This window comes from Gastrolobium bilobum, unplaced genomic scaffold (assembly GCF_033153095.1).
Source record: "Gastrolobium bilobum isolate Gb01-03AN ecotype WA unplaced genomic scaffold, APGP_CSIRO_Gbil_v1 utg20198, whole genome shotgun sequence".
Classification (NCBI taxonomy): domain Eukaryota; kingdom Viridiplantae; phylum Streptophyta; class Magnoliopsida; order Fabales; family Fabaceae; genus Gastrolobium; species Gastrolobium bilobum.
The window spans coordinates 1-16,007 of NW_026897177.1; the positions used below are offsets into that span (position 1 = coordinate 1).

Consider the following 16,007-nt stretch of genomic DNA (forward strand, 5'->3'; position numbering starts at 1 on the left):
GAGTGTATCAATAAGGTCCTACGGGGTGCACGTAATTTGCCAGTAACTGCATTGGTCAAGATGACGCAAAGTAGACTTGTTGAGTATTTTGTCAAGAGACGTGAAAAGATCCAAAAAGCAAAGGAAAAAGGATGGAGAATTGCAAAAAAGGTTGAGGCCTTCTTACAAAAGAATGATCAGTTAACTGTCAGTTTCCGTGTTCGTGTTTTTTATAGAGACTTGCAGTTGTTTGAAGTTGAGGATGCCTACAATCAATCTACGCATGATGCCGGCGAAATTATGAGGGTTGACTTGCTAAATCGTAAATGTCAATGTGGACGGTTCATAGCTAGACGATTTCCTTGCAGTCATGTGCTAGCGGTGTGCAAGGTTGAAAAATTGAACTACTATGACTATGTCGATCCTGTGTTCTCAATTACACAAATTGAGAAGGTCTATGCTGCACATTGGTTTCCAATGAGTAATGAGTTGTTGATCCCAGAAATAGATGGTCCAACTATTATCCCAAATGCATCTTTGGTTCGTGCAAGGAGACCCAAGTCTTCAAGGATACAGAATGAAATGGATTGGGTTGAGTCCCAGCTCACAAGCAGTAAAACTAGATGTAGCACCTGCAAGCAAATTGGTCACAATAAACGTACATGTCCTATGAGCACTAGACAAACCTAAACCAATGTTGTGCATGTATTTAAGGTCTTTTGTAAGAGTTCATGTAATTCTGTTATGAATTTTTATGTTACTTTGTGTTACTGTATAACTCATTATGTTATTTGACTTTTCATTTCTAAGTTCATTATCTAACATTGGTCCATATTGATAGATTGAAACTCATAACTAATACTAATATTACCCCTAAATGAATTCACCAAGTTTCGGGGAGCGTTAACAAACGGTTTCTAGCAATACGTACCCAATTGCATACGAATCTTGTACAATACAATTTTGTACCTGAAAGTGTGTTCCCCAAGTCATTATATGCGTGTACATTGATATTCGATCGGTTCCGTGCCAAAAAAATGCGTGCAAAACAGAATGGGGTGTCAAAACAACTTATTTAGTCGAGCAACCTGTACTGGTTTAGTCGAATAAACTGTGTAGTCGACTAAACCAGCACAGGTTGCTCGACTAAATAAGTGGTTTTGACACCCCATTCTGTTTTGCACGCATTTTTTTGGCACGGAACCGATCGAATACTAATGTACACGCATATAATGACTTGGGGAACACACTTTCAGGTACAAAATTGTATTGTGGCGGTTATAAACCATGAATGTACATGTATTGCATAAATCTTGGTTTAGGGTACCCGAAACTTGTGTTCTTCATTTAACTCTCTTATGAGCACCTGTTCTGAATTTCATTGGACATTTTAGACCCGTTGGACTGTGATTAGACACAAATTGAAAACAAGAATGTAAAATTACCATGTTCCTTCATTTGGTAAACAAGAAAAATGACATAATTACGTAAACGGTTCACAACATGATGGGAACATTAAATAGTTCAGCTCATAAACATAATATCACATAAACTACAAATGTCAAATATGAAGACCGAAGTCAATTACATAACAACACACACTACAAACGTAAAGTAAAAAAAATAAACCCTAAATCTAATCCTCCTCTTCCTCGGACGCCGTCTCCTCCTCATCCTCGTCTGACACAGCAGTCCCCTGTCCTGCAACATCCTCAACCTGCTGTTTTCCTCGTCCAAGCTCTAGACGAGCAAGCCTATCTTCAACACCCTTGAACCGTCCCTGTATATGTCTAAATCTTTCATTCCCTTTCTGCACGTGACTCTTCCTCCATTTTTTGTGTTTCAGCGCCATTTTTCCTATTTTCTTCAGCGTGGCGTTTATGCCCTTCATGACATCATGCAATGAAAACCCACCCTCAGGCTCAGCTATCTCCTGCTGGTCACCCTCATCATCATTGTCATCATCATCCTCTACCTCGGGCTCAACCATGTGTACAAGTGGAGCAACATCAGGAACCTCAACATCAGCCGCACCTGTGAACTGCCACACTCTTGTTTGGGGGTTCTTTGTCATCTTTCACTGCTCCAGTAGACGTTTTCCAAACTTATGATTATACCATGTGGTCTTCTTCAAGGTCACATTACCCATGGGAACATCAAAATGCTCCAATATCCTCTGAACAAGACAAGCAAATGGAAGTGCACCCTTGTGTTTGGCCTTATACATCATCCAACAGATGTAGTGCCTCCAGTTCACCGAAGTACCATGTCGGATAGCCCACATGATGGGAATGTCATGCTCCAACACCCTGGAATGATTGAACGCTCGCGGAAACAGAATGTGGGTGATGACATAGTGTAGTATACGAGACTCCACAGTAAGCAACCCCACTGTATAGGCAATGTGTTGCCCACAGACTCTTCTCTGCTCCTGCACGGCATCACCTCGTGTATATCCTGGAAGTATGGTCCCGCTGTCTGCGTCATATTCCACAGTCTGCGCAGAATCAAAGTCATACCCCAGTAACTCCAACCATACCGGAGCCGTTATGATGATCTCCACCCCGCAGACCCTAGACCTCAGCTCACCCTGTACGTAGCTGAGGTTATGGTAGAAGGCCCGTACATGCAGCTCAGAATATGAACACGACAGTTCAGCCAAGGTCCTAAGATGTGATTCCTCCAACCACCTCATAATGTTAAAACCTTCTTGTTCAAAAAAGGCTGTATCAAGTGATTTGGCCCCACATATGGGTCGGTTAACAAAGTCACGGACAAATGATTCATGAACCACGGGGTCATTCTCGAACAAGTATCCGAATGGGAGGTCGACAGGAGCGGGCTCTTCCTCCTGTGGCCTTGACGAAGACGGACGGTCTTGTCGTAGCTTCTGTCGTCTCTCATTTCCAGTGCTAGACGATCTTCTACGGCCAGCCATGGGAACAACTGTACCTACAATGCAAGTGGAAACAATATCAATGAACAATAACAATATCAAAAAATTTAAAATTCAATATAAAAAACAAAACCTAATCCTAAAATAAAACAGAAAACAAACCCTATACCTATACCATGCCATAAAAACAGCAAACGTAAACCCCAAACCCAATCAAAAACAGCACCCCAAACCCTAACCCTAACCCTAAAATAGAAACCCTAACCCTAACCCTAACCCTAGCACATCACAAAAAACCATTCCTAGCCCCTAACATAAAAACATCAACCCTAACACTACAACCCAAACAAAACAGCAACATAAACCCTAACCCTAACCCTAAGGTACCACATCAACCCTAACCCTCACCCTCACAACAAACTTAACACCCTACCCCTAACCTAAATCCACAAAACCGCAAACAGAAATCAAATGCATGGAGAAAACAAAAAAAGAACCTAAACCTAAAACCAAATGCAAGTCAGAAAACGTTACCTAAATGTCGATTTCGCAAGTGTGAACCAAGGATGCTTCAATCGCACCTTCAAGGGTTGAGATTCGGACTTGGTTGGAGAGAGGGGACGGAATGGAGTGATTTAGTCGATTAGGGTTTGAAAATAACCCCCTTTGCGAAATGGGGGGATTTTTAAAAAACCTGATTTGCGACATTTAGTCCACTAAATAATGGGCTTAGTCGACTAAAAGTGCAACGAACATAGTCGATTAAGGTAAGTATTTAGTCGACTAAAATTCGCGTTTCATGATTTCTGAGTTTTGCCCATTTAGTCGATTAAAAGTGCAACTTAATCGATTAAATGGGGGCAGGATGGTGGATAGTTCTAGAGGAGGGGCAAATTGGTTATTAATTATTTAATGAGGGGCAAAAGGGTCAAAAAGCCGAATTAATTATATATACCTTTAAATTCATAATTAACTTAAAAATATATATAAAGGAATAAAAATACTCGCAATAAATAAATTACATTACATAAATGTCAATTTAATATTACATTATATAATATAAATATAATATAAAATAATCACAACATGAAATAATATAATATAAAAAGTTTGAAAGAATTTTATTACAAAAATATAGTTATTTAACTTAAGTCTCGCTCTATGTTGTTTTGTAGTGTTGAATTCTTCAATAGTTGGATTTGTGCTAATCTTTATAGCAATGTGTCCTTTTCAATATAAGGAATCAAACAATCTTCAAGAAATTGATTTTCTATTATTTTTGGAAGTTTACTCTTGATTACCAACGTGACTGAGAAAGCTCTTATTTATTTGTTATATATTGATATTTAGATAGATATCAAATTGACTAGAAAATAAAATAAATTTTATCTTATTTAAATTTATTTTATATCCAATTTTTAAATCCTAATTGACCAATTCCATTTTTCTTATCTTATTCGTATATTTTATATTGATATTTAAATAGACATCAAATCGAAATTTCATCATGTTTGAATCTATTGTTTATCCAACTTTTATATACTAATTCAATTCTTCTTATCTGATATTTACTTATTTATATTTTTATTTATAGTATATTAATAATTACATAGATATCAAATATATTTGAGATTGACTAGAAAACAAAATCAACTTTATTATGTTTAAATCTACTTTCTCTCTATAAAAGTTTACTGTTTTTATATATTTCCAATATATTTTATAAATCTATATCTTTTAAATTAATTTCAAAAAATATTATCTTTTAACAAAATTTAAAAATATAAAAATAGATTCTCTCATGTATTAAATAATATAATCATGTTATGTGAGAATATCTTAATTATTAATATGTAAATCCACCATCATTGATGCACTCTCATATAATTATAATATTCTCATATAATATAATCATATTAAATTACACAAGATAGTATCTTTTCCAAAAAGAAAAAAAATAGCAATTAAGATTTGTAACAAGATAGGTAGCGTCGAATTAACTGTTCAATCATTATATCAGCAGCACTGGTAATCCTATTTTGAAAATTGAATGCAGCCTATCATCTCATAATCCCTCAATCCACCGACATCACTTGTCACGCATGCGTGGGAGTCGTTGACAGAAAAATATTGATTTTGTTTACCAAAAAAAATAAATATTGGTTTTTTTTTTCGTAAGCAACGAGATGCTAAAATCTGAAAATTAGTACACCTCACGTAATTACTAATATTAGTGTTGAATATTATATTTGATTTGGTTGTTTGTAAATCTATTACAACTGATATCAAAGATCTTAGGAGATTTACTATTAGTCTATTAAGTTGATTAGTTTTATTAACAGGTTGTTACTTTGTTTGTGAAGGTTGTTACTGATGATGGGATCTAGAATCATCCCCTTGTGTATATATAGGGCTTGAATGATGAGGAATACAATATAGAAGAATTATTTTATACCCGTGTTCCTTTTATTAACAATTAGCCATTGAAGTAACATAAAATCATAAACTGATTGAGTTAAAGGTTTACAAATTACAACGAATCGATATATGTTCTTGAGAGTAGGGGTGTTAACGGGGCCGAGTCGAGCTGAGTTTCGGTCTTAAAAGACTAAGTTTGTCATTAACCTGTTACCTGTTATGAATATAATTATTGGCCCGTGACTTGACTTATTTACAAAAAATAAAAGTTTTGTTTAGCACGTTGGCCTGTTTAAAAAAAATAAGACAACAAAAATTTATCCAAACAGAATATACAATCAACAGCACTAATAATTCTATAAATATTCATAAATTCAATGTAAATCTAAACAACATAGTATAGAAAAAAAATCATTCAAAAAATCTATTTAACCAATAAAATGATGTGAAATGGATTGAGAAAAGAGATGGCTATTAAAAATAATATAAAAAATATAAAATAAAAATAAAAATTAATATACTAGGCCAGCTTGGGAAGCAAGATGACTGATGACTAAAATAATCTACAAAAAAAAAAAAAACAATGTTCACAAGTCTTGATCAGCATTAGACATGATGGATAGCCGAGAGGGCTTGATTTGAGGGCGACGACGCTGTTGTCGGGGTCTGCGACATATAATGAAGTTGTCTTTTGCATATTTAGCCTCTTCCCCTCCCATCTTCAACATAGAGTTCTTCATCGCCACTTTCAAAGGTATCATGTTGTTACTTGTGTAGTTCGGTGATATTGGTGATCTCGTTCCTTGCTTAGGACATTTAGGTTCGCGAAGCACTTGTAAGCCAGACCACGAATTGATGTAGAGCACACGTATCCCTTCACCTGAGGATTTGAGAGCGTGCTGTGCAGCTCGATAATCTCTAAGCACAAATGCACAAATCTGATCATTGTTGTTGAAGCCGTCCATATTGTTTATGCATAAAAAAGACAAAAGATGATGTGAATATTTCGACTCAAACAAAATTGCCTCTCGTCCCTGAAGCATATTTGTTGTTTAGAGTTATGATTGAGTTGGGAGTGTTTGTTTAGAGTTATGATTGAGTTGGGAGTCGAAAAAATTCAAAAAATGTCACTCGAATCGAATTAACCAGATAATAAGTAAAAAAAAAAAAAAAAATTAGAGTCTTTGAGAATTGTTTGCAGAGGATGCTTATTTGTTCCCGCCACTAAATAGGTATTTTGAAGATTGCGTTAATTGCTACCAAGAAATTAGAAAGAGAAGTTTGATATGATAAATTTTATCAGAAAGTTTGTTACGATTGTTTATAATTTTATTTTTATTTTTTCCTAAAAAAATGCAATAATTTATCACTTTTTGAATGTACTTGTATTTATTACAAATTCTTGTTGATATCTTTAAAGGCATATCAAATAATATCTTAGTCATCGTAAATATGAGATCACATAAAGCACCTCGCGCGTTATCAAAATAAATTAACTGTGAATAAGATTAGTTTCACATTCAAAATTAGTAAAAGTTCATTTTTTCTGCCTTCAATGTAGATAAATTATCTACATTAAACTCAAAGCAATATTATTTTGAAAATAAAATAAAAATATTTTTATAATTATAATTTATTTCAGAATTATAATAGTCTTTCTAATTATAATTTTTTAATTTTTCAATACAAAACGATATCGTTTTGAAAGTGGATATAGATAACTTATCTATATTTATTGTAGAAATATTAAAGCCATAATCTAATTCATAAAAAGAGTAAAAATATTTTTTTAAATATAATATTTAAACAAAAATCTTAATCAATTGTTATTGGGTTTTATTTTTCTTATGTTGCATGAGACAAGTTGTCTCATGCAACACACAAAAAATGAGTGGGACCCGCTTCTTTATTTTCTCTTTCTTCCTTTTTAGTGGGTCCCACCCATTTTGTGTGTGTTGCATGAGACAACTTGTCTCATGCAACATAAGAAAAATAAAACCCATTGTTATTATTGTAAAGAGGTTTAGCTACTTTGAGGTCTAAAGGTGTATTTGATTGTGTTCTATTTTTTTTTTTAAAAAACTGTTTTGTAAAATAATTTTATATATATATATATATACATATATATATATATATATGGGGTAAGATCATTTGACACCGGTGTCAAATTTAAAGTTTGACTCCTCATTTGAAAGCCGTTAGATCAAAAAATATCAATAGTGTCACATGCTTACAAATTAGAGTCGTTGATAAATTTTGATCTAACGAATCTCAGATGAGATGTCAAATTTTAAATTTGACACCGGGGTCAAAGGATACTACCCCTATATATATATATATATATATATATATATATATATATATATAAGTCAAAAGTCAAAACACAAAACAAAAATAACGCTTACATGTTTTCTGTATCAAATCTAGATACTAGTTCAATTATATAGAATCTTTCTAATTGGATACCGAATTTATGCAACATTGTAACATCTGATATTGTGCCTAAGAAAACACGTTTTATTATTATAAGCTGAGAGATGAAGCAGCCAAATATATTATGCCTCTTCATGCTTTCTTCTGCTTTGGTTCAGGTGGGGGAAAGATAGCCCGGAAGAGCCAAGCAGCCAATATTGCTCCAGTGAAGGGGCAAATCCAGTATACATAGAATTGGTCCCATGTGTTGTGCCAGTTGTTTAAGTATGCCCAACCAAAGGCCTGCATAGACAACAACAGATCATATTATTCATTAGCTTCTATGTGCCTGACCTTGATCAAGCTGAAATTAACATCAGAAGAATCCAGAAATATGCACATAACAAAGATAGAAGAGTTAATAGTATATGAATATTAGCAATTTTCTTTGTTACAAAATTGTGAAGTGTAAAAAATGACTCAACCAATTGCAGTTACTCTTAAGTTACTGACTAGTATTCAGTCAACATATGAACAACACCACCTTGGCTGGACAAAGGAAAAAACAATAATGCTTTTCTCAACATTGAGACCAAGTTAAGAAATCCGCCTTCCTAGCCCCTACTTGGTTACTGATAAAACAGTTTAGAAAATCAAAAAGGGGATTGACCACTTCGATCACAGAATGGCATTCTAGTAAACTTTAGCTATTCCAATTTTCTACTTCTATTTATCTAATCCTATTGTTGAGGAAAGGAGGCATGAAGTCCAGTTTTAGGTACAGATGAACCATAACGATCATAGTCAAAATGATATTAACTTATGAAGTTGTAAGCAAGCTGTTGATGCTGAGCAACCGATTATAACCAAATCAAAAAAGGTTGGAGTAAGTTAGCAAGGAGCTTCTATTAAAGATAACCAACCCATGGTCTCATCCTCTATCTTTCACCATAAAAGAGGAGGAAGTGGTATTAGCAACCAAACTACATTAGAGCCAAACTATAATGGAGGTGGAAATGCCACCGGAGGAAAGTTACTTGCACATCATCCCCTGACAAATATTGCAATCATGTAAGAAATAAAATGAAATATGGAATGGTGACTCACACAAACCGAGAAATGATCCAATTTTTTTACATTAAGGACAAAGAGGGTAAAGTCTTGGTCATGGAACAAAATATCAACGAACGATGGAAGGGTTATTTTCAAAAGATATTTAATGAAGGACATTCGACTTTAATGGACTTGGGTCTTTTAATCATTAGAGAGAAGAAACAAATTGGGGTCGATACTATCAAAAACATCTCTGAACAAGGTTCTAGCACCATGCCAAATGTGCTCGAAAAAGAAGAGCAGATTATGCCTTCTACTGTAGAATTCAGGAATTAGAGGTAAATGAAATACTAACTGTTTGTTGGGATGGGAAATTTAGCCTTTCCCTTGTTTGGGAGTCTTGTAAAAAAGAGGGGAAGGTAATTGGGGATTTTTCATAAACCCTGCAAAACCCTCTCTTCTTAAGCATTTTTCTCAGTTCTCTCAAATTGGGGTTTTTTGAAGGAATAAAACTCAATTTGCTTATTTATCCCAATTGAAATTTCAAAATTACATTTTAATCATATTTGCATGTTTTATTAGAAAGAAAGTTTTTATTAGAGAGAGAAAGTTTTGAGAGAGATTTTTTTTTGAATTTTTTAAATAAATTTTATTAAAGAAATACATTATAATATTTTTTAAAAATGAAAGGTATAATTGTGTATTTGTATTATAATTAATCATTTTGATTTAAATAACCCCTCATTTCCTTCCCCTTTTGAATTTGTAACATCTGGTAAAAGTTTATCCTTCATTTTCCTTCCTTTCCTTATTCTTCCTTTCCCCTTGATCCCTTCCCTATCCTTTCCCTCCTAACTCCTAAACACACCCTAAAAGAGGATGGACAATGGAAAAACAGTTGGACCAGATAATATTATCTATTGAAGTATGGAAGTGCTTAGGGGAGAAAGGTGTAACCTAGCTCACAAAGTTGAACTAGATGATGGGGTCAAAGAAAATATCAAATGAATGGAGAAGCACTTTGATCTGTATTTATAAGAACATGGGAGATATATAAAATTGTGCTAATTACATAGAGATTAAGCTAATGAGCCACACTATGAAACTATGAAGAAGTGTATTCAATTGGAGATTAAGACAAGAGGTTCACATTTTAGAGAACCAATTTGGTTTTATGTTTGGGAGGTCAAACATGCAACTAATATAACTTTTGCGAGGTTTGATGCAGAGGTATAGGAGGAAACAAAAAGATCTACACATGGTTTTCACTCTCCTGGACAAGGCCTATGAAAGAGAAGTCTTGTGGAAGATGCTAGAAAAGAAATGAGTTCATGTTGCTTATCTTTGGGCCATTGAGGATATGTATAATAGGATGAAAACCAGTGTGCAAGCACATGGTGGGGCCACAGGATTTCCCTATAACTATAAGTTTACACTTCACGCTAATGGTCAACCTTGAGCCATTATCTTCTTTTCTTGGGGTTAGATGTTCTTAGTCAACATATTGCCCGTGCCTCTGCATGGTTTTTACAAATGATATAGTTAGTAGAAGAGTCAAGAGAGAAAATAAATTGTACACTAGTGTTACGGAGAGAAGCTTTGGAATCCCATGGCTTCCATTTAAGTAGAAGTAAAACAGAGTTTATGGAATGTAAGTTCAACAAGACATGTGCTAGCAGTGGCTTTGAAGTGAATACTGGTGATCATGCCATACCACATGACACACAATCTAGGTATGGTAGATCTATCATATAAAGCGATGAACAAATAAGGGAGATGTACATCATAGGATTCAAGTTGGATGGATAAAATGGAGGAATACTTTAGGCATTATTTGTGATAGGAAGGTGCCTCTTAAGCTTACGGGAAAAATTACAGCATAACCACAACATCAGTGATGCTTGAAGGTATTGAATGTCGGGCAATAAAGGACAGATAAGAGCATAAGATAACTGTTGCAGAGATGATAGAATTTCAGCACTTATTGAGAGAAAGTCGGAAAGATGGTAAAGTCGTGGCTAAGATGGTTTGGACATGTGAGAAAAAGAATTAGAAGAGTTGATCAAATAGAGCATAGCCCAGCAATTAGAGGTACAGAAAGACCAAAAAAATCTCTAAGTGAAATCATTAAAAATGATTTGGATCTAAATGACCAATCTGAAGAATTAGTTTTTGACAAAACTCAATGACGGTTAATTCATGTAGCAAACCATACCTAGTAGGAAAAGGTTTTAGTTGTTGTTGTTGTTCGGAAATACAAAGTTCAAAGCTGTTCTTTTCGTCTCTTTTATTGGAGTTGGTGACAAGATCTGTTTAATGGAGTGAGAGATAGCATTATATCCTTAAGGAAGGGTAATTACCTATCCTACTTTATCTACCTCTTTGGAAAGATGCTAATGTCAGGATAGTATTGGATGATTTCAAATAATATAAGTATTGAACTCCAACTTCTGTCATATACGTAGCTAATAGAAATGTAAGAAAGGTAAACTCTAACATGACAAACAGGTAACACGAAGTTCTTGATTAATTCTGAATGAGTTATTTTTGTTTGCTAGAGGATCTATTAACTCTTTTTAAAGGTTTTTCCTTTTCAGCCACTTTTAAATTGATTGTCCATCTCTTATTTAAGACAAATATCCCTCCCTCTCCCACACCACAAACACAGAAGAACATTCAGTCATCCTTATCAGCAATTCAAAGGAAGGAAGGAAGAATCCTTGTATCCACAAAAAGCAGATGATTAACTTTACCCTCCAATAAGATCTCATGGATACCTCAATCTTACAAATCATCTGCCGACTTTACTCTTAACTGAATGTCTGAATTATGTCCCAAATTCTCAAGTTTTAAAATGAGAAGGAATATCATTTTGATTATTTAGTCAAAGGATGGTGGAGGGAAACTGGCAAAAGAAGAATTCCACACAGTCACAGCTGTAATTTGATAGCTTTCTGTTAAAATGCTCTGAAGCAGCTTTTCCAGAGAGGTCGTGATGGTTTCACACACTTATTTAACATGAATACCCAATGACACCCATTCCACAGTTCTTATTTGTCAAAATAACATGATGTAGTAAAACTGACCACTAATATTCCCCTTTTATTTCAGTTCTTTGGCTCATAATATTCAGACATATGTTACAAATTTGCATTCGAAACAACTTGATACACTATCTAATGCAGAATTTGATACATTTGGCATATAGAAGAAAACAAAAGTACAAAAAGGACCACCAGAGGAATAGAAGAGACAACACCTCAGGTTGCCATGGTATGTATTTTGTGATCAATTAAAATGAAGAAGAAAAAGTCTTAGACTTGAAGTATCAAACTTGACAGATTTAGCATTTTAGATCTTGTTATGAAGGCCAAATGCCGAAGCGAATAAACAAGAAAATTACTCCCTTCCAATAATTCTCTAATTCTCTTCTCTTTGTCTCTCTCAACCAATCAATCATTCTTGCCTCTCTCTACCTTCCTCTTTGACTTCAATAAAAAGTCACTCAACATTTTGGTGCTTTCATCGGTTGTGACTCCCATCATACCATTGACACGATCTCAAGAGAATGAGGAGGCCATAGCAGAATTACGCCACAATTTCACTGATTTCAAGCCTCTTTCACTGCATTCAAAAACAAACAATTGATGGTGGAAACTCTCATTGCTTTATTTGACAAAAGGGATGGGCATCTCAATGTCGATCTCCAACCCACAACCCTAGCACTAGGTCTTTTGGGCCATGGTCACCTGCGGTTGTCGCCTTCCAATGAACCTCCATTACAAGGCCATAGCCTGTGCTTCATGTTTCCGTGCTTTTCTTCGGGTGGTCGAACTGTAAGCCATTTTAATGTGTGCCACGATTTGCAATATTAAAACACATACGCAGATGATTGACTACTTTTGACTACAATGCATCTCGACGAGTCGACAACAACATGGTACCATGGCCTTGTGGGTGACGGTCTCCTAACCGATTGGGACACATTTGTATGCGCAATTCATCGTCAATTTGGCCTGTCAGAGTATGAATATGCCACAATCCTTCTCGTCAAGCTTTCTCAAATGGGTTTCGTGCTAGATAATCATGCAAATTTGGCAAGTGCAAGTTTTTACTCCTGACAATTTGAGGAGTTTATTTATTTCAGGATTGATGCTCAGAATTCGAATGGCTATACTAAATCATCGATTGGTTGACTTACATGACGTGTTCACATTAGCATGCATGTATGAGTCTCAACTTAGCAACTTGCACCTCAGTAGCCCGCCATTTCAACCGCCACCCTTGGTAGCACCACAACCAACAACCCTTGTCGCCTCGCAAACCCCCTTGGCACATGGCTTCCTATCAAGCTCCTGAAAGAGGAAAGGATACAGGAATGACGTGACAACGGACTCTGCTTCTACTACGACGAGAAGTTTGTCCGATAACATCGATGCAAAAGCTCGGCTTGCTTACATTTGGAGGGTCTTTGCTCCATGGAGAACAACTCGCTACCTCCTAAGCCAATCGAACCGGATCCACCTGACCCATTCACACACCACACATTCACACGACATACGCCACGTCTCGACTTAAGGACAAGTCGGGGAAGGAATGTTAGGCATTTATTAGTGTGCATCAATAAAAAAAATTAGATTGGTATCAATTAATCCTCATGAGTATCAATTATGGATAACATTTAATGTCTTTACCGTTCTAGCATTTCAAATCTTTGTTATTGAAGGCCAGATGGCTGAAGGAAATAAACAAAAAGAAAATTACTTCCTTCCAATAATTCTCTATTTCTCGCCTCTCTCTCCCTTTCTCTCTGACTTCAATAAAAATTCACATAACAACTATGCACACAGGTTACAAAAGTAACCAATAAGGATGGGACAGAGAAGGAAGAGGATACATGTGACATAAACATGAAAGAGACATATTCAATAGTTGAACAGAATTATCGAAAAGTATAATATTCTCAAATGCAAAGGTAAGTGGTAAGATCTAAATTCCAGAATGCTTAGAAGAACAAGAAATCCTAGGCAGAAGTTATTAAAAACCAAAACAATTAACACTATAAAGTTTCAAAATTGAGGTGCATACCAGAAACTACTGAAAAAGAAAGACAAGAAAAGATAATAATTCAGATCACCCTCATGATAAAGTGATATAATGTATACCTAGACTGACACAAGTAACACATAAAATTCATCCATCATCAACATCAATATCACCTTTATCCCAAATTAGTTGTGTCAAAATTCAAAAAACACATATAACTCATGCAATAAAAAAAAAAAAACTTATAAATGCAAAAAAGTAATCACTCACATTGGCAGGATTCATGGATGGCCCGGTGTAAGCAGATCCAACCATGACCAAAGTAACGGTTGACATGGCCACCAACCAAGTCTTCACTAACTCACTACGAGGGCCCTTCAGAATAATGAAAAGGACAGCAAAAGTAATCAAAAATGTCAACACCCCTTCAGCAACAGCCCCAGTATGCAAGTCCACTTTCAAAGAAGGTCCCCCAATCATGTGTTTGTATTTCGTAGGAATCACCTCCATAATTGCCATAGCACCACCCGCAGCACCAAGCGCCTATGCAAGGAACACAACTTCTAAGTTCAGAAATCAAACACTCCTTAATTAATTCACATTGACCCTTCAAAAATTTCCTCCAAAGATTCAAACTTGAGGGATCAGACAATTAACTTAAACAAAAACAAAAAAAGAGCCCCAAAAGCAAGAAAGAGAATATCGAACCAAAAAGTTGATTTAACATCAGGAGAAAGCAACACCCAAAAAGAAAAAAAAATACCCTTTTGGACACAAAAGCGAACAATGAAATGGACAACGAACCTGGGCAGGGAAACGGAGAGCCATTGAGAAGAGGGTGTCGGAACCGAGACCAACGGCGTAAAAGGCGGCGGTGCCGGTGGGGTTGAAGCTGGCGCCACCGAAAGCATTGCCAATGATGGTGAAGATGAAGACGAGCACGAAGACAAGGAAAGTAGTGACGAGAAAAGAAGGATAAGGGAAACCGTTGTAAGAGAGGTGCTGAAGGTCAAGGGCTCTGGTTATGGAGGTTGAAGCTATTCCAAGCATGGAGGCGGAGAACACCCACATGAAAGTCAACACTGCATCTCCAATTGCTGCCTTTATAGCACTAACCATCTTTTGCCTTTTTCACCCTTTTGGGATCTCTGAAACACCAAAACTACAGAAGGTTGCTCTTTTTAATAAACAAAATGAAAATGTTTTTTTTTTAGTTGATTTGATTTTTTCACTCTCTTTCTCTCTCCCTCGGGATGCGTCTGATGATATCAGGAAGGAGTTATAGATGGACCACTGACGATAGCAGAGAGAGAGAGAGAGGGAGAGAGAGGGAGAGAGGGATCTTTGTATGAAAGAGGTGAGAATCAAGAAATCATGGGTAGTGTTGATAGAGAATGAAGAAGAGAATGCGAGTGATTCACCTAATCATTAATCAATTAGGTGGCGGCTTAACATGTGGCTGCCGGTTTTTCTATTAGTACAGTGATAAGTGTTTATCCTTTGAAATCATATTATTTGTGTCATTTAATTTTCACACATATATAGGTGGAATTAATATTTTTTTTTATTCATTCTCTCATTTATAATTTATCTATTTTTTTTTCTTAAAATAACATAATTTTGCATAAAACACCATTCTCGTTCCAAATTATTTTTTCTTAATTTCAAATTATCCGACTAATTTCGTTAAGCATACATGACATTGACGGTAAGTAGGGGTGAAACTGGGTCGGGCTGGCCTACAGGGGCCTACGGCTCGGTCTACATCAGGCCAGACCTGACCTAGTATATTTTGTATAATAAGTCGGGCTTGAGCCTTAAAAAAGTCTGTTTAATAAAAAGGCCGTAGGCCCATTTTCAAAAGGCCGAGCTTATAAGCCTACAGGCCGGCCTATATTATACTATTTATTTTAAATAAAATAAAGAGTAAATATCATTTTTTGTCCCTAACAAAAAACACGGTCCCCACTTTGGTCCCTTACAAAAATAAATTAGTCAGTCAATCCCTAACAAATTCAAAGTGGACCCATTTAGTTGAAATCGTGGTCCCTCACAAATTCAAAAAAGACCTATATTAGTCCCTCAAAAGGACTAAAATGGGTTCACTTTGAATTTGTTAGGGACTAACTGACTAATTTATTTTTGTAAGGGACTAAAGTGGGGACCGTGTTTTTTGTTAGGGATCAAAAAAGGTATTTACTCT

At 35.6% G+C, this 16,007-nt stretch overlaps 1 protein-coding gene across 1 annotated transcript; it reads right to left on the bottom strand.

Moving 5' to 3' along the window:
- Positions 1 to 7,695: 7,695 nt before the first annotated feature.
- Positions 7,696 to 15,255, bottom strand: LOC133304707 (aquaporin SIP1-2-like). Its single transcript, XM_061504759.1, has 3 exons — positions 14,609 to 15,255; positions 14,075 to 14,347; positions 7,696 to 8,008 (listed from the first exon to the last, which is right to left on the bottom strand). Exons 1-3 carry the CDS (start codon positions 14,921 to 14,923, stop codon positions 7,859 to 7,861), a joined length of 738 nt encoding a protein of 245 aa, XP_061360743.1. The 5' UTR covers positions 14,924 to 15,255; the 3' UTR covers positions 7,696 to 7,858.
- Between the last annotated feature and the right edge of the window lie 752 nt (positions 15,256 to 16,007).